We start from the raw sequence: 19,881 nt of genomic DNA, 5'->3' as shown, positions 1-19,881 counted from the left end.
TTTGATGTCTTTCCCCACTTAAATGCATGACACATATGACAATGTACAAGACCCAGAATGCAAAGAGATCATCACATCTACAGGCCCAAAACCTATTCTAAAATGATTTAGGTGCTAGTTATACAATTACAATGTCAACACAGAAAAGGCACTCTATACCACTTACGCAGCTTTAGAAGTTATTTCCACCCATCACTAGACTTGTCCCTTGTTCTAGTTCTAGGACTACAGTGGCTCATGCACTGTGGTGACCCTGTTCTACCTAGGAAGTTGTGCGCTCCAGGCAGGTCCTTAAACTGGTTAAAGAAAAAACAGGAAGAGCAGCTGTCTGCCAGAGGAGGAAGAGGAAGGTGACAGCCCTCCTACCTCAACCCTGTAGCCTAATGGTTAGGACATTTACCCAAAGGACGGACATCTCTGCAAAGACCCACATCTCCCACTTCCCAGCAAAGTAGCCCAACCACCAGACCAGAAACACCCAGCACCATCCTGCAGAGCTGCCTCGCTTGTGGTCAAGAGGAAGCAGATATGGGACCAGGAAGAGAAGTCTGTGGCTCAGGGAGACAGGCTTAGGAAGGGATCTTTGGTTCTTGTCCCTTGCTCCTGGTGCCCATTTACTTTATTCAATGATTATTAAAATGCAAAATGAAGAAACTCCATCAAAGCAGGGCAGGAACCCCATGTCAGGGCCCATCTCCTTGAACCAGAGAGAGATTTCCTCTGGCCTGCTCGCCTCCAAGCTCAACATCTCTCTTCTGCTGTTGGCTATCCTGTGACCCATCTATATCAGGACCATCAGGAGGCTCCATCTTGCCTAGAGCCTAGTGGTCAGAGCACTTTGTTGGGAGATTGGTTAAAGAAAAAACAGGCAGAGCCATTCCCAAAGTTTAAGGAACATATGTGGTGTTACACACCTTCCAGAGTGGAACAAAGTACTACTGAGAATGTGATGGTAGTCAAACCCCACTGAACATGGTCAGAGGACAAGTCTAGGCATAGGGAAGAATAGGATCTACATTTAGATCCAAAAGCGTCACTTGGATGCCTTTAAGCAAAATCCAGTTACATACAAAATGTTCACAACCTTTAAATAAAATAAATACCTTCCTCCCCAGTCACCCACTGAAGTCAGCAAAGGCAGGACTTCTGACTTGAAAGACACGGATTTTTGGGAGAATCATGTAAATGGATGGGGCCTCTTCAACACATCCATTTTGAACTAAAACATCACTCAAACAGCATCATCAGTGCTCTTTACTCCTGTTTGCAGGTACTATGGTTCTCTACATACACACAATTCCCAAGATTGGGGTAATTAAGTCTTTGGGAGCACTACAGGTAACAGCTCAAATAACTAATAGATATGCTACAGTGTCAGAACCTGGGTCTGCGTGTCTACTCACCTTTAATGGGTTGATCCTGGAGTCCATTCTGCCCGCCTCTATTTCAGCAATTTCCTGCCGAATGCTGATCATTGCGTCACAAAATCTGTCCAGCTCTGCCTTGTCTTCAGACTCTGTTGGCTCAATCATAAGTGTCCCTGCTACTGGCCAGGACATTGTTGGAGCATGGAATCCTGAATAAGAGGAATCCCATCACTGATTACACATGGTTTATGAGCCAGTAAGGAAGATTAGCCAGCAACTACTAGGCTTGTTTTTCCTAAAAAGCTGACAATGCAAGTTCTCAGCATCTTCCCATAAACCTCACTTGTGACCTTCACGTGGCTAAGAATGGACAGTGTACCCGAGAGGTAGCTGATAGAAGTTTAATTCAAACACTGTTCTTCCACCCCCCACAGGAGTGATTCCATGATACTGTTTGTAGCAGGTAAAGCCAGAAATATTTTGGCTGCAGGGGGATTATTAAAGAAAAAAAACAAACAAAAAAACTACATATACACCCACCCCTCCACCCTTTTACTTCCTCTGGAGCCTGGTGCCCTAAGGAAATAGCTTCTTACCAAAAACAATACTCCTGGCCTCTTCCTTTCACACACACATCTACATCAATCACTTTCACATTCTTGTAACCCTTAAAGGCTCAAACTGGCACAAAGTAAACTGGGAATAGGCAGACTTGGGGCAACCAGGAAAGAGGAGACAAGACAGTTTATCCCTCTTATGCTACTACCAGCACCCATCCTACTGCTAATGTATTTTTTGCCTAAGCCACATTTGTGACCTACCCTGAAAGAGGCTGGACTAGAGCTTGTACATACCAGACCCAGACCGAGCTTATTTACACACATGTATGTGTATGTCTGTAATTAATGTACAAAAATGTTTAAAATGGTGGGAATATATTATATCCCACTCTTTTCTGGTAGCAGGTATATCATGCCATTAAAATAGACAGAACATCTTATACATGCGAAGCACTCCATCTGTTTTAATGCGTTATGATATGCCTGCTTCCAGAAAAAAGCAACTCACTAGAGAAGAGGAAGAACTTTTTTTTTTGAGGAGGGAATGGAAAGGGGGGGAGATTAAATATTTTAATTATTTTATTGAGAATGAATATTACTGAATAACATTATATTGCTCTCTATTCATATCAAATTAAGGTCACAAGCTCTCACACAGGATCAAAGTGGTCCATCTAATCTAGCATCCTCCTAACAGTAGCTAGTAGCACACACTTCAGGATGGTACAAAAATGCAGAATGGACAGTTATGGAACACCCTGCTTACAGAAAGAGACTTTGGAGATTTGAAAGACTAGCAGGTGACCTATAGCCCAAATTACAAGTTTAGATTCCTTAATTTGCCATCCTATTTAATATGTCACTTGCTGTTCTCATTTTCCATGCAGGTATCTTACTTCTGAGAGCCATGAAGCCTTTGAATGCTGAATTAGAACCTAAGACCTTGCATTTATGGGCCTTGTACAGCATGCAACAGGGCTGTAACATGAGCTTTAGATACTCTGCTCTTGCCAGTGAAAAGACCAGTTGTTGGGGATGCGGTGGAATCTGTGTAGCAGCAGCAGATTACCTACTGTGCAGGGAACCACAAAGAGCACCTTGTAGGAGACACTGGACTGCACTCAACAATACAGGACTAAAATGCTTCTGTAGCCCAAGAAGGCAGATTTAAAGACTCAAAAGTTAGTTACTCTCACCATAGTCCTGAAGTCTCTTTGCAACATCCACAGCTTCAATATTTGCTGTTTTCTTGAAGGGTCGTGTGTCCAAAATGAATTCATGAGCTACATACCCTGTAAGTGAAAAAAATTTACGCTAGACTAATTACTTGGAAAATAAGATGGGTCACAATGGAGCCTCAGCTGGAGTAAGACATATCTATTCCAGTTGCTTTGTGGAGAACACTTAATATTCACTAATTAGCTTCACTACTGATACCTCTAAGGTGCAGTCAAGTGTATGCAAATATTTACTCCCTCTTAAATCTCCATTGTGTTTGTGAAGTACAATACTCCATACAGAAACTTTAGTTCTCCCCCAAACCCAAGACATTTGAGGTGAAAAGGAATGAAATGCTCAGAACTGCTCCTGCAGTACTTACAAACACACTAAGAAGATAAACCCACCTAGAATTTTTGTGCTATATAATTTAGGTTAAACTTTTTCAAGCTTGTCCAACAGCCCTACCACTTGGTGGACTACCATTCAGGTCCCAAGTTTGTCACAAGTTCCCAGCAGCATATTCAGAACCTGGGAGGAAATAGTAACTCATTCTTAGATGAACCCTCAAGCCAACACTTACATAATTGAAGGGGAAAACCTATATTCAGACCCAAGAGAAGGAGATTTCCTCTCTTGGTTTTGAAAGCATAATAAGAGGAGGGTCTTGGTTTCTTCAAAGGAAAATACTTTATGCCTGAAATAAAATCACCTAAGAGTCCCAGTAAAGATATGAAAAATTCAAATGAACAAAATTCTTCAAGCAGATAACTACATTTCATTTCTGAACCTTTCAAAGGCTGGGGATTTAGCTTTGAATGTTTCTAGTGAATTAGGGGTCTCTTAGAGCAGGGGTGTCAAACTTGACTGGCCTTCCCTCCTGGCCAGATCTGGACATCAGTTACATTCCATGTGAGAAGAACTAGGGACCTATCACCGATCTGGATCAGTTGCAACATTACTGACCCATCCCTATGGGGACTTTTTTTCAGGTGAGAAGAAAGAGCATTAAGTCTGTTGCCTTTTAAAATTCTCTACTTGTGCCTGTTTTTAGTAGAGTAGCTTTATGACCATCTTAACATCAATGCCCTCTGTGGGTGGTCTTAAATTTTTCATTGCTTAAACAACATTTAATTGTCAATTTGAGGGATGGTGAAAAAGCAATTTTATGGTTTCTAAATGATACTGGCAACTGGTTCCCAATCAATGAGTGCACTTTTCCTTTGCTTCCCATGTCTTGAAATTTAATTTTGGCTGTTGCATAGAAGTGACAGTAATTGTCTCTATATTATTTCCTTTTGTGCATACTATAGAGACCATGTGCTAGAACTAACTAGGTTCACATCAATTTTAAAATAGTATATTACATGTATAATATATAAGTATTATTGTATTTCTACAATACAAGTTTAATACTTGCCTCTTGCCCCTCTGAAAAGGACTTTGTAGTGCTTTTCTAGCCTCTTTGCCATGTAGTTTGCATTCAATATAGCAATCTCAGAAGCATGTTTAAGACCCTTTCCTCCCATCATCTGAAAGAAGAAAAAATGCACCATAAAACACTGGTCTGAATGCTTCCCCGCAACTCCCCCCATGAACACTGGAAGCATAAAGTACTGGCCACAGCCATCCTCATCTTCATTTGGGGGTATGACCTGTGAAAGATGCCATCTTAGGAGGCTAAGACTGCAAAGCAAACCCAACAGAACCTGCTGTTGCCACGACCTCCGTGGCATGAGGCCCCACATTAAGAGTGATCACAGCTGTATTCTGTTCGGTTTTATTTCCAGCTAAATGAACATACAACCCTTAGCCTGCTGGCAGGTTGCCAAAACCTGCAGGTTAGATCGTGTGGTGACAGCTTGAAATTTAATATGCTGATCTTTGCATTATGTGGGAGAGCCATAAGACGAGAGAGCTCTTCCCTCAAAGTATGCTCCCATTTCAAAACAGGAACCAGCTAGCAGTACCAAGTGGTCACTAGCTGTCTTTCAGGTCAGGTAACAGGGAAATTATCCAAAACATCTCCTCAGATAAAGAATTTGGAATTCAGGGAATGGAGGCTCAGTTTACAACGTCTGTCAGTTCATTCATCAAAGTGGCCACAAAATTGATAAAAAAGGCTCTAATAGCTTTCAAAGTTCTGCATCCTGTCCCCTTCTCCTGGGAGTATCATTTCAGAGGATGCAATGTGATTACCACACAGTAATTTATCCCAGATTTTACTATCTTATAAGAAGCAAACGCATGACCAGTTAGTTCTTCCAAACAAGTTGCCCATAGTGGGTGCCTATTACAGTGCCTACCTAGCTCTTGGGGAGCTGCTTTGAAGTGAGTATGGATCAAACTGACTGGGGAGAAGATAAATAACATGTTCCATGTAGTAAAGTCACTACGCATACTTCCAGGGGGAAATGTACCCAGTGTTCAAGTAACGTAACCTGTAGCAGGGCTGCACATCACTTGTCTGTTCCACTTTTAGGATGTAGCAGCATCAATTTGCTATGCAGTAAATATGTCATGCATCTGCATCTTAAATATTAGAGGTCAGATTTCTCAAATTTTGGTATTTCTGGAAGAACAATTTAGCATATTTATTGCAAAAGAAGCCAACAAATACAAACATAAGCATGCAATAACAGGTTCATAGACTGCAGTCTTCCAAAAAATCTAAGCAAGCAAATGAAGGCCACCATTCCCACTGATCCCAAGCCAAAACTAAATCAGATTTCATTGTCTTCATTTAGTCACATTCCATGGAGATCTTGTGTTTCTATTTTATAAGAGATTTTTTTCAGTAAATATTGTATTTATTAGCTGTTGAGAGTTCCCAAAATTCTGATCTGTACTGCAGCACACAGACAATCTAGCTAAGAAATTCTGTAAATAAATCAACATTTTAAAACCATGTCTCAAACCACAGTAACCTGAAACTAAGGAACGGTGGAAGAATGACCCTGTTTCTAGGATATAATAATTATACAAATCCACTGGCAACAACAAATAGTTGAAGGTGACAAGCAAGGACATCATACAGATAATATCCTTGTGATGATCACACCATTACAATGCCCTTCACTATCTGTAGCATCACCTTCCCCAAAATAAGGATTTCCGTGAGATCTACTCTCAAAATGTGCCTTACAATTCTCTGCAGGATTTAAATTGTGCATGTTTTCCTGAAAAAAATTAATTTGCATAAGGCAGCACTACAAAACTTTAGCAGCCTGTATATATATATTTTTAACACGACAAATTAGTAGAGGATCTAAGTGAAGGGACTGGTTAATTTTCCTGGCCATTTTACAAAGCTACTGGATGCTATCCAAAGTTAAAATGTAGACTAGTGCTCCACTTGTCAGTGGGACTGCAATCCTGTTTTAAAATGTAGACACTGGGAAGGTCTACAATACTTTCACCTTTCCAGTGCAACATTACTACATCTGGAGAAACAGTATGATCTGGATTTAAGATTTACTATTAAATAATTTGTACATTTTTATAGACACATTCATTTTTAGGATCAACCTAACAGTTGTAAGGAAACCCACACACCTTGATATATGCCCAGGAAATGGGCAATATAGCACTGGAACCCCAAGGGGCAGCGCTGACGGTACCCAAAGGGCATGCATCCCTATCAAGATGCAGCTCGATGACAGGATGGCTAGGCAGGTAAGGAGCCAGATGTTTCTTCCTGAAACACAAATGAATTGATTTTAGGACTCTGCCGCATTGCTACCTCCTCATGATTAGTTTCAGAGTTCCCTGTCCATTTCTTGATTCATGTTTAGGGGGAAAAAAGCAATTAGGGACCAATATCCAGGAACAAGAGTTCATTACAGTGATCTCCATTCCAGTCTATATCTGCTTTATATTTCCCTTTTAGGAAAATACTTATTTAAAACAACAAAAGAACCCTTTGCAATTACAGCACTCCATTTCCAATCTCTCAATTGAAGTGAAAGCTTAACTTTGATATTCTCTGTTCTCAGTGTACCATTTATGTTTGGTTCTATGCAACACACATACCCCTTATATCCCGTGCACTGTTTCCTCATCTAACATCCATACACATCAACCTCCTGTCTGTGGTAGCTGATCTAGGTATGAGTAATGGTAAATGAGCAACAAGGGGTAGTCACAGGTTAGAACTGTTAAGTGTTCTGACTTGGAGCTACATCATTGATTCTAGTAGTGATACCAAGGCAAAAGTTTGGCCACCACCAAGTGCTTAGGACAAGCTAGAAATATCTAGTGATGGTCAACACTGTTTCTGGCTGTGTTTGTGCTAATGGATCCTGCTCAAGCGAACCATCACCTGACACTGATTAGGGGGATCAGTTGGTTTGTTTTTTGTTGTTTTGTTTTGGGGTTTGTTTTTTTTAAAGCTGACGTTTGATACTTACACTCCAATTGGCCCCATTCCAGGTCCTCCTCCTCCATGAGGAATGCAAAATGTCTTGTGAAGATTTAAGTGAGATACATCAGAACCATAGTCCCCAGGGCGACACAGACCCACCTGTCAGAGAAACAACACCAAAGAATTTAAATGCACCATCTCAAAAATATATTTTTCATGCTGAATGGGTGTCACTGCATTTTGAACCCTAGGAGGTTTCACCACATTGCAGAAAGCTAGCTCATTAGCAGACTTTCCAGGCTAGAGTTTCCTCAGTTTGTTCTGGTTTCCAAGTAAAAACTGGCTTAAGTGACAGAATCAGTATTTCTACCAGTAAAATTGCTAGTCATCCACCATAGAAAGGTTTAGATTCTTTTACAAGTGTTCAGTTCCAAACTAAATATATAAAATAGGCAATCATCCAAAGCAGATCTAGGAATTCAGACTTAGAATATTCCATACTGTTCTGCCTATAAAAATAGGTTGTAAAGCATTCTTAGAGGAAAATCAGAACACTACAAATATTCCACTCACTAGATTTCCACTCATTCAGCACTTAAAGGGTCCATCTACACAAGGCGCCTTACTGCACAGTAGACTAATCTAGTGCATAGTAAAGCATCACCATTTACATGTGCACATCATTTACTGAGCATTAAACACAGGTAGCAAACTGTGCAGTAACACTTGTGTAGATGCTGACAGGGAGCAAATCTGATCCCGGTCAGTTTAGACAGCAGGGGGCCACAGTGGACAGGGAGCTCTGTCCCCAGTCCTGGTGCTCTCTAGGGCTGTGTGAAATGGTTGTGTTTTGATTCGGTTTTGGATTTGGCTATTTCAGAGGACAATGATTCGTTTCAGCGTTTGGGATTGTGGTGAGCCAGTAGGGGGTGCTCCTGCATTGAGCCACCCACCTCACTGTGCCTGACCACATTCCAGGCTCCAAGTGCCTCCCTGGGGGCACCTCACATCTGGCCGACCCCCTTCCTGGAGCACACCCGCTAGCCTGGGGGTAACACTGCCACCACCCATGGATGGGCTTGATTCTATCTAGCTCTGCGCCCCCTCGGAAACACAGGCCTAGTAGCCCTCAAGGGTACTTCAAGAACTTAGGTGCTTCCAACGTGAGGGAAGCATCCCAAGTGGTCTCCCTTAGTCAGCTGAACCAAAGGGACCGCAAGGCATAATCTAGACCCACTCCGAATAAGTCTCCCACACTAGGTATGAAGGAGAACTTTATTGGTTACAAGGGGTAGAGCTGGAATAGGGTACAGAGTTGAGTAGTATCAGAGAAATCCCATAGAGCAAACAGGGTGGCTGGGTAGCCTTTGACCATGCATCCGAGTTACTGCAAGCTATATATCTAGTTAGATCTCAGGTATCTTACTCACAAGTATCCTCCAGAGGCAGGTGGATATTCCCTCTGGAGGCAAGCAGTTCCTTGATCATGAGTTTTGAGAGAAAGCAGGTTTAAGATGGTTCAGCTCTTCTCTCTCTCTCTCTCTGAGTTTTCCTCATGGCTGCTGCCCCTTCCTCCTGGGCAGTCCTTAACTTATATAGCCCTTATGACTTCATTTACCTGGTCCAGTGGAGGCCAGCACCTGTTGGCTGTCAGCTAACCAATTTGAAATGCATCACTAGTTGCTGGGCAGACTGGCAGTCTCTAGCTCACCAGGGTGCCCAAGCCCCTCACCCAGGTACCAGTCATGTAGGCAGAGGGAGCAGGTTTTCCCCCTCCCTCAGTGGCTGCTCCACCCACTCCCCAGAACAGCCAGCCCTCAGGCATGGAGCTGCTTTGGGGGACAGCTGAGGGTCAGTTCCCAACCCCAGCCCACTCCCCAGGGCAGCCAGCTTTGTTTCATAGTTGGTAGGGTCAGAAGGGACTTAAGTAGATCATCAAGTCTGACCCCCTGCCATGGACATAAAAGAATGCTGGGGTCAAACGACCCCAGCTAGATGATTATCCAGCTTCCTTTTGAAGACCCCCAGGGTAGGAGTGAGCACCACTTCCCTTGGAAGTTGGTTCCAGATCCTAGCTGTCCTGACTGTGAAGTAGTGCCTCCTGATATCTAGCTCGAATCTACTCTCAGTCAACTTATGGGTGTTATTCCTTGTGCCAAACAGGGCAGCTGCTGGTGAGCTCTGTGCCCCCCTGCCCAGCAGAAAGCTCACTGGCAGCTGCCCCACACCTGGGACAGCTCCCAGTGAACCCCATGCTGGGCAGGGAAGTTCTGTGTCCCCCCCCAGGGGCATAGGGCCTGGACAGCTCTGCCTGCTGCAGGGTCAGCTCCCTCCCAGCCCAGTACACATCAGGTCTCCTCTCATTGTGGATGGGGCCACAAGGCAGCTGCTGCTCCAGTTGCCAGGGCCCACAGGGGCCGGGCCCCATATCCATTGCCAGCCCCTGGGCTAGCACCCAAGGTACTCTGGAGCTCCCCTTGGCCGCTGCAGGGGAGGGCAGAACATGGCAGGAGCAACCCTGTACCAGGTTGCTCCCATTGGGAGCAAATCTGTTCCCAAGAGAGCACCTGTAGACATGTAGACAGTATTTTACTGCACAGTAAGCCTACTGTAAATTAATAGCACTTGTAGACGTGCCCAAAGTAGTTTAAATTAATGTTTTTCATCATCAAATGTATTGGTATTTGTTGATCTCTGTCTCTTCTCCAAGATCTATTGTATGGTACTCTTATGCTGAAGCTATGACAGTGCTGAAAGAAAACTGACATTTGTGTCATCTGTTCCAGTGGCAATGTTACCAATAGTGGGAAAAAGTATAAGCAACTTTATAGTTCAATACTTAAGGGAAGCAGGAACAGAACAGAAATTTCTGGATAGAAAACAGAATGGCACAAGACTGATGTTGGTGCTGGAGGCACCTCTGTACATGTGTGCATACCACCTAGCACAATGAGTACTGACTGGATCTTTTGGGGCATCCAATTCAATGTTTAGTCAGTTTATCAGATGCATACCTGAGCATTCATATTTGCACCATCTAGGTAAACCTGGCCTCCATGTTTGTGAATCAGATCACACACATCACTAATCGCCTCTTCAAATACACCATTGGTGGATGGGTATGTGATCATGATGGCTGCTAGGTTCTCTTTGTGCTTATCCACCTTAAGAAGGGAGAAACAGACAATTTCAAAGGTTGATGGCCGCAAAAGATCTCTTCAGCAAAATTTTTTACTAAAGCATATAGCTGTTTTATGACAGCCTGAAAGAAAAATGTAATCGCCACATCTGGCAAAGGCAACATGCTCAATAACAACAGCTGATTTCCCTCACTGGCACATGTGAGTTCAACTATAGAACCACCTTTAAGTCACAGATATTCTCCATGCATATTTCACCATGACAGGTGTCTAGTTACTTCTGAGGGGAAGGCAGACCTCAGTATCATTCTCTTACTGAAGTATATACACCCAAGCACCGATTTCTTACTTAGGCTAAATTCAAACTGAAGATGGTGGTAGGAGGGGGAAGTGGGGGAAGAAGCAGTGCAAAGCATATGCAAAGTATAAGTTTAATCACACTTGAAGAGACTTCTTAAAAACAAACTATATTCAACATTTAATCGATTTCATGGGAAAATAAGATGTAGTCCATTTTTTCTCACTGGCAGCAATGCACAGGTATCCATTTCCATAACAAAAAGTCCAAATACGAATTGTGAAAAAGCAGTTCAGCTAATTTCTCAGATACTTAAGATTCACCTGCAGTCAACCAACTCAGAAGATGCAGTTGCCTAGCAACATCTTACCCAGCAGAAGTGGGACTGACTTTCAGTAGGTGAAGACTAAGTAGCAACTACGTCCATTTGAAAATGATGTCAACATGCCTTCATTTCAAATACAGAACATGGGAAGAATACTCTGCTATAAAAAAAGCTTAGAATGTATAAAAACTTGCTTTTTACAGAAAACTGAAAGAGTGTTGACAAGTTCAATGACTTGAGTCTCAGCAGGCAAAAAAAAAGATAAGTTTAAAAAAAATGGATTATCTTTTTTTGCACTATATTCTCCCATAGTAGGCAATCTGATGCAGCTACCAAAATCTTACCTAGTGTGGGGGAATGAAAAAGATTGTCTTTGAACAAACAGCCAAGGTGGCACTCACCATTGCCTTCAAATGTGCAATATCAATACTCCCATTTTTATCCACCTCCACTGGCTGGATCTTCATGCCTGCCATCTGAGCACTTGCAGGGTTTGTACCATGAGCAGACTTTGGAATAAGACAAACCTTAAAAGGGGAGAAAAAAAATGCAAATTACATCAACTAGTCACTTAATCCTATGGCAACATAAAACTATCAAAAGATGCATTTCTCTATCAGAATTCTAGAAAGAACAAAAATGTTCCCCATCTCCTTACCCTCAGGATCTGCTTCTGCTACTGCAAATATATTTTCCTGCAAGGAAATTATTTCAGGATCCAAAAGCCCACTATAGTAACTTTTCACTTACTAAGTGTATCTTCCATTTTAAGGGCAGTTTTGAAGATTATTCTCACAATATAAAAATATTTTTGTGTTTGTAAGCAGTTCATAAAGTGCCCCAAAAGCAACAAGTACTCTGTTTCACATTTGCGCTTATGCTGCATGTACTTATAAAACAAGCATTCATGAAGATCTACTAGATCTTTCAGATAAAAGCTGGTCTAGTTGAGCATGGCACCAAGATGTCTGCCCAGTGTGCAGAGACATATGTTTAACGTATCTTTAAGGGTGCTAAAAAAGAATGTCAGGAGCCAATTCTTCAGATGTGTTACAATTTGTGACCTTATTTACAACTGGCAGAAAGCAAGGTAAAGATGCACCTGACAGACTAACTGAATTAGAGGCGCAAAAGCTTTTGAGAGCCAGAGCTCACGTTATCAGATGCTATACTTAACACAAGCAGTCTGTGGATAATTTCTTTTGTAACAAGTTCCATTGTTTAAAAGTAGCTACTCCGAGGTCAGCAATGAAGCATCTAACAAGGATAAGTGTTCTGCCACAGGCTTTTGCATTGTTTTGGACTAAACGTCAGGTTAATGTTTCATCATTCTTCCATGTCAAGATTGCTCCGTCTGTCCAGCATAGACAGTAGAGGGGCATTAAGCAGGTAATGGCATACAATGCTGACAGAGGTGCAGGTGAACAAACTTCAGATGTTAAAATCTGTGCTATTTGGTCCAATGAAGATATAGCGTGTATTGATGAGGGGGAACAGCTTGCATCTGAGTTCACTGCCAGACCTGGTGCTTCAACAAGAATAAGAGATAGGTAGTGTGTTGTTTGAGAGATGCCATTTGAGGCTGAGGGGCTGCCAGTACATATATCTCAAAGTGAACTCTTGTTCACAAAAGCTTATGGATCTCCAATTCAGTTAGCTGATAAGGTGCACTTCTACCCTGCCTTTTACCTGACTTCAGACTAACATAGCTAACTACTTCTTTCTGCTCATAATTTACAACTGTGCAGCATAAGTACAAAGTACATGCAGCATATCACCACTCTGACTTAATGATGCTGTATAGCCTCTTGATGCAGATGTAACAGACTAGGCAGGGTGGGTCAATTAAATGCAGCAAGTTCTGAATACGTGGAATATTCTCCCCACTTGGGGACACCAAATCCAAAGAAAGCTTTTGGTCAGAGGGTTTGCTTGCTTTCATACTAAGCAGCTGCAAAAAACCAAATACTCATTGCTATGCACATATTGCATTTGAACTCTGGGATAGTTGCAGAGAACAAAATATCCAGTCTGCTTCTCTAAAATATTGAGGAATCTGATCAAGTGAACCAAGTTAAGTAGAATGAAAACCTCTGTTTAAATAAAACACAGGCAAGTCTTGTTAATAAAAGTATTACAATTAAAATATGTTTATAGCAAGGGGACAGTGAGATCGATTCTTCTTCACGCCAAGTTTCAGAAGTAGTCCAAGCATGATTTCAGTTGACAGTACTGCTCTTTAACTAGAATGGAGAAGCAAGCTTTTCTATTTTAGTGTGTAAAAGTATAGGCCTCTTGTCCAATAGCCGTCTCCTTAATTCTGTTTTAACCTTCTGTTGAAGTCTATGACAGATTTTTGGTAATGAATTCCACACAATGTGCACCTATCTGCTTTCCAGATATATATAAAAAAGAGTTGAAAACTAAATCCTCAATGACAGATAAAAAACAAACAAAAAAGAAATATTAACACTACTTTAAAATGTTCCAAATCACAATCAAAGCCATGGAAGTCTTGAATTGAGGGGAAAAAAAACAGGCAAACATTCCTCCACTTCAGAGCCAGAATTTATGCAGGCAAGCTACAGTTTCCTCCAAACAGCAATGTTGTATGACAGCTATCATAACATGAATTTGATACATGATGTGGAGAACAGCAATCTCCCTCAACTACAACTAAATGAAAAAGGCCCCTAAGACAGAAAGAGCGAAAAAGACCAATTTTAAGAAAGCAGAACATCTTATTATAGCAGTAGCTTGGCTTTCTTCTGAAATCTTAGCATTTTTCTGCAAGAGTTCATTCTGGAAAATAGTCATTTAGTTTCACCCACAGTTCCCATGAGGGCATATGGTACATATAAACTAAACAACCACTATGCTTCAGAATGACCTCTTACAGAAAAAGAGATGAAGGACAGAAATACCCCATCACCAAAACATTCTTCATAGAACTACAACTCCATTTCCACCCTCACAATCCTAATATTCAGGAAAATCTGCAGAACTCCTTCAGAATACAGGCCTGGGACTAAAAAGTCATAGCTTTACTTAACATGAAAACCATACACTAAACAGACAATGGTTTTATGGCTCATTACAAAATGTCACTGCTATCTCTACTCATCTCCACAGGTAGTTACAACCCTCTCTTCCCTTTTAAATGGTTTTAGTCTTTTCCAATAATTAGGTAACCTAGTTCAGTTGTCCTTCATGTGTTTTGTAACTACTTCTAATGACTTCTCTTTGCTCCAGATTTTTTACTGCTCTCTTCACTTTTTAAATTGATTTGTTTTATATAATGGAAATTTCTTTTATATAATGGAATTAAACAAATCACTATAAAAAGTGGAAGAGAGCTGTAAAAATCTGGAGCAAAGAAAAGTTTTATCTGGTACAGGTTTCCCTTGCTTTACGTGGGTTCTGTACATGCGAATTCGCTCTTATGCGATGACCCTTTTTATACCAAAAAGGTCTAGATGGTAGCTGGTATTAAGTGAAGTGCCCCAAGGGGTCAGTCCTGGGACCAGTTTTCTTCAACATCTTCATTAATGATCTGGAAGGTGGGATGGATTGCACCCTTAGCAAGTTCATGGATCACACCAAGCTGGGGGTTGTAATAGATATGTTGGAGGGTAGGGCTAGGATTCAGAGTGATGTAGACAAATTGGAGGATTGGGCCAAAATAAATCTCATGATGTTCAACAAGGACAAGGGCAAAGTCCTGCACTTAGGATGGAAGAACCTCATGTACTGCTACAGACTTGGGACCAACTGGCTAAGCAGCAGCTCTACAGAGAAGGTTACAGTAGACAATAAGATGGATACGACTCAATAGGTTGCCCTCGTTGCCAGAAAGGCTAACAACATACTGGGCTGCGTTAGTAGGGGCACTGCCAGCAGATCCAGGGAAGTAATTATTCCCCTGTATTCTGCACTATTCTGGTGAGGCCACATCTGGAGTACTGTGCCCAGTTTTGGGCCCCCCACTACAGAAAGGATGTGGATAAGTTGGAAAGAGTCCAGCAGAGGGCAACAAAAATGGTTTGGGGGCTGGGGTATGTGATTTCTAAGAAGAGGCTGAGGGAACTGGTCTTATTTAGTCTGCAGAAGAGAAGACTGAAGAGGATTCGATAGCAGACTTTGACTACATGAAGAGTAGCTTGAAACCAAAAAGGATGGAACTAGACTGTTCTCAGTCACTGGTGGCAGATAACAGAACAAGGAGCAATGGTCTCAAGTTGCAACAAGGGAAGTATAGGTTGAATATTAGGAAAAAAACCCTCGCTCACTAGGAGTGTGGTGAAGCACTGGAACGGGTTACTTAGAGAGGTGGTGGCATTTCCATCCTTGGAAGTTGTTAAGGCCCAACTTGACAAAGCCCTGGCTGGAACGATATAGTTGGGGATGGTCCTGCTTTGAATTGGGGGTTAGACTAGATGACCTCCTGAGATCCCTTCCAACCCTAATTTTATATGATTGTAGGATTCTACTTCACAGGTACCTGAAGTGGGAAAATGGGCTGTCCAGCTGTAGGATCCCAGAACAAAAGGCTTTGTCCCAGGAGAAATCTGATGTCTTTTTCTAGCCTAACATCTCTCCCAGCTCTTCAGCTAGTCCAATAGAAACTCTTAGAAAAATACCTTTGTTTCTAGTCCCTAGACACATAGGAGCTCTGCAGGAATTCGGATGCATTCAGAGAACTGTAGGAACATATTCACCAATGGAAGAAGAGAAACATACAAAGAGAGAAGTCAGACAGCAACCCTAATACTAAACATTTAACTCTAACTTCATCTTCTCTAAAGCAAGAGCTCTCATGAAATATAGCCAGAGACTTAACAACTTCAATAATCTTTCCTGGGAATGGATAAAGTTCAGGTATCTAGATGGAGTTCAGAAATACAAGCTACCTTCAGTAGCACTGGCCATGATGTGATGCTCATGTATTTGCAGTCCTGACCAGTCACAATTACTTGGTTCATGACAGTTTCATTTATCTAGAAAGGTCCCAGAGAGTAGTTTCGCTTTCAGGGAGGCTCTCATGTAGGGTTCTGCCTTAGCAGCCCCACTATTCAGTGTTGCCAGACTCAGGGATTTTAATCCTATTATACTTTTCTCTTTCCATTTCACATTTTTAAGCTGTGCAGTTAAGTGTTTGTGGCCATGGTAGCAACTGAGGCATGGAGGAGAATTAGCTAGCTGAGGCTAAGCTCAGAGAAATCTGAGACTGTGTGTGTAAGATCAAGAGTGCCAGTCATGCCATTTATCACTCAAATTCTCTGTATGGAAAACTGGAAGTAGCAGCATCTTACTAAGCTTTTAACTGCTCTTAGAAATTGAATAGCACCTGCTTTTTCTTTATGGCTAGATAGGTAATCCTTTTCCCCTGCTTCAGTATGGGGCCACTGTATGAAAAAGGCCAAGGACCCTGGACATAACGAGTGATCAAGACAGCTCCTTTGCCATCTACTTGGAAGCGCTTCACAAATGTTATTTCCAAACACATTTTTACACTTACACTTCTATGACGTTCTCCTTTTGCACTTAAATAAGCCCTGATTGCAGCCAATCCAGTGTATTCACCTTGGGCTCCGCTGCAAGAACACAAAGCAGTGGTATTATAAAAACCATACTGTATCAGTGCAGTACTGTAACTAAAACTGTTCTTGCCCAAGATAAGCCATTTTGGTGACTCTGGGCAAATTTCAAAGTTTACGAAGAGCAATTCCTATCCGTGTTTTAGACAGCACATACCCACTTTATCAAGATACTAGCTTGAACATTACAGAATATAAAGTGGAGCAACACTGCTATGTGCACCACGACTGTAGTATTCTGGGAACTAAGGAGATTCTCCAGTTTCTAACCATATCAAGCTACTTTATTAACTTACAGAAAGAGATAGCAGGTACACAGTGATGCACTTCCAAAGTGGGCAACGTATTATAATACAGACATATTGGCAAGAAAATCCCCTCAACCATTCCAAGAATCAGAAGAAATCATTGCAGTAGGGTTGGTATGTAAAAGGTTGACTAGCTAATCTGTGTAGGGTCTGAATTGCACCCAGAACTTCTTATCTGGGATATGAATATTTCAGTGAACACTAACAAATCTTCCTTCTACAACAATTTGTCCAACCCCCAAACCAATACGTTACTAGTAATTACTCTGCATATCTTATGGCATTTTGAACAGATAAAGCTTCCAGATAGAACAGTATTACTCCAAAAGACTTGCTTGTGTTCCCCTCAGAGTTGCAGGATAACATTGCTGCATTTTTTCAGTCTCCTCATGAATAAAATAACATTATAACCAGAGAGGAGGCAACTCCACTCTCTTCATGCTCCGAACAGGCCGAAGGAGCCAAGCAGACCCGGGGGAGGAAGCGTTGAGTGACTGTCATAGTCGACTCCATCCTGGGAGGTATGGAGGGCCCCATCTGTCGCCAGGACCCCTCTACACGCAAGGTCTACTGCCTCCCCAGAGCAAAGATTCAGGACGTCACGGGGATGATCCAGGCCATGATCCAGCCCACCGATTACTACCCCATGGTTCTAATCCATGTGGGTACTAATGATGCGAGCAGGAGAAGCCCTGATCACCTGATGATGGACTGCCATGCTCTGGGGGGCGTGCTAAGGGAGATAGGAGCACAGGTGGTATTCTCCTCCATCCTACTAGTGAGCGGATGTGGAAGACAACATGAGACCTGCACCAGAGAGACCAACTGGCGGCTTCGGGAATGGTGTCTTGAGGCAGGCTTCGGCTTCCTAGATAGCAACCCGCAGATCACAACGAGACATGCTCAGGTGGGATGGGCTTCACCTTTCCCCCAAAGGTAAGCGTGTGTTCTCTTCTAGGTTGGCGGATCTCCTCCGGCTGGCTTTAAACTAGGCTTGTTGGGGGATGGGGAAGATGAGGGCGGAGGAAGCCTTGGACTAGTGGTCCAAGGCTTCCTCCGCCCTCATCTTCCCCATCCCCCAACCAAGCAACACCCACAAGAACAGCCCAGCCTGGACCAACGACGAGCAGAATGAATACCCAGGTAAGGAACAGGGACCCGGGCAGTACTGAGATTAGGGGGCCAGTGCACACATCTTCAGGAGGCCTCAAATGACTCTACACAAATGCTCTTAGTATGGGGAACAAGCAGGAGGAACTTACCCTCCTGCTAGCTGACACCAAGCCAGACATAGTGGGGCTCACAGAAACATGGTGGGACCCAACGCACGACTGGGCGGTGAATATCAAGGGCTATAGGCTGTACAGGGGGGACAGGACAGGGAGGAAGGGCGGGGGTGTGGCACTCTACATCAAGGAGGAATACACATCCTCATCTAGTAGCACAAGGTCAGATGAGGGGCACACTGAAGTGCTCTGGGTTAGAATACAAGGCAGTCGAGGGGAAAGGAACTTAATGGTGGAGGTCTACTACAGACCACCCAACCAAGGGGAAGAGCTAGACCAGGAATTCTTAAGTCAGCTCACAGAGGTAATTAGGTCAAAAGACATGTCATCATGGGTGACCTGAACTTTCCAGACATCTGCTGGGAAGAGCAGTCATCCAGGTCTGACCGCTCATGTAGCAAGATACAGGACCGCAGGACCTCCATCTAACCCAGGAGGTGCACAGCCCCACCAGGGTTGATGCCTTGTTGGATCTGGTCCTGGCCATGGACGACGACCTGGTGACAGCGGGTGACTGTGGGTGCTTAACCACCTGGGCAACAGTGATCTTTGCCTGTTGAAATTCACCATCCAGTGCAAGGTAGCAAAGGCCTGCAGCAAAGCAGCAGCCCTAGACTTCAGAAGGGCAGATTTCAATGAGGTAAGGAGAATAGTTGGGGAGATACTGAGGTCCCGGAGGGGAGGGGAGTCGGGTGTCCAAGAAGAGTGGTCGTTCCTTAAGGAGACAATCCTCCAAGCCCAAAGGGAGGTAATCCCAACAAGGATCAAAGGGGGCAAGAGGGTGCAAAAGCCCCCATGGCTCACCAAAGCATACAGGAACGTCTCCTAGCTAAAAGGGAGGTGTACACCCAATGAAAGGGAGGGACCATCACCAGGGAGGACTATACCTCAGTTGCTTGGGGCTGCAGGAAGGCGGTCAGGAAGGCCAAGGCGGAGATGGAACTGGGACTAGCTACCTGGATCAAGGACAACAAGAAGTCCTTTTTTAAATACATAGGGGGCAAAAAGAAGGTACTGGGTAACGTGGGGCCTCTGCAAGAGGGTAACGTGGGGCCTCTGCAAGACACTACGAAATCTGGCTGTCACACCAGACAACAAGGTTAACTTATTTAACGATTTCTTTGCCTCCATTTTCCTGAGCAGGGACCAGATCAGCCCGTCTGCCGGGACCCCCTCAGGCCCTGGGGGAGGTGCAGCCGGGCCTAGGGTCAGTGAGGATCTAGTCAGGGAACTTCTGGAGGGACTGGACGTATTTAAATCAGCAGGTCCTGGCGACCTCCACCCCAGAGTGCTGAGGGAATTAGGGAATTAGCACCAGGGACCCCTGGCACGGCTTTACAAGTACTCATGGTGCTCTGGCATGGTGCCAGAGGACTGGAAAAGGGCCAATGTGGTTCCCATTTTCAAAAAAGGGAGGAA

The 19,881-nt window shown here is 43.2% G+C and overlaps 1 protein-coding gene across 1 annotated transcript in view; it reads right to left on the bottom strand.

The window, feature by feature from the left end:
* The window catches only part of GLDC (glycine decarboxylase), a 78,395-nt gene that overhangs the window by 2,019 nt on the left and 56,495 nt on the right, over positions 1-19,881 (bottom strand). Inside the window, exons 16-23 of the mRNA XM_006018371.3 lie at positions 16,790-16,865; positions 11,673-11,798; positions 10,523-10,672; positions 7,555-7,667; positions 6,701-6,842; positions 4,566-4,677; positions 3,124-3,219; positions 1,404-1,576 (exon numbers count right to left, since the gene is read on the bottom strand). Of these exons, the coding sequence (XP_006018433.2) occupies positions 1,404-1,576; positions 3,124-3,219; positions 4,566-4,677; positions 6,701-6,842; positions 7,555-7,667; positions 10,523-10,672; positions 11,673-11,798; positions 16,790-16,865 (988 nt within the window). The remainder of the gene's footprint in view (positions 1-1,403; positions 1,577-3,123; positions 3,220-4,565; positions 4,678-6,700; positions 6,843-7,554; positions 7,668-10,522; positions 10,673-11,672; positions 11,799-16,789; positions 16,866-19,881) is intronic.

The sequence above is a fragment of the Alligator sinensis genome, unplaced genomic scaffold, assembly GCF_000455745.1.
Source record: "Alligator sinensis unplaced genomic scaffold, ASM45574v1 scaffold392_1, whole genome shotgun sequence".
Lineage (NCBI taxonomy): Eukaryota > Metazoa > Chordata > Crocodylia > Alligatoridae > Alligator > Alligator sinensis.
Note: the sequence above shows the minus strand (reverse complement) of the source record. Positions and strands in the feature narration are given on the sequence as shown.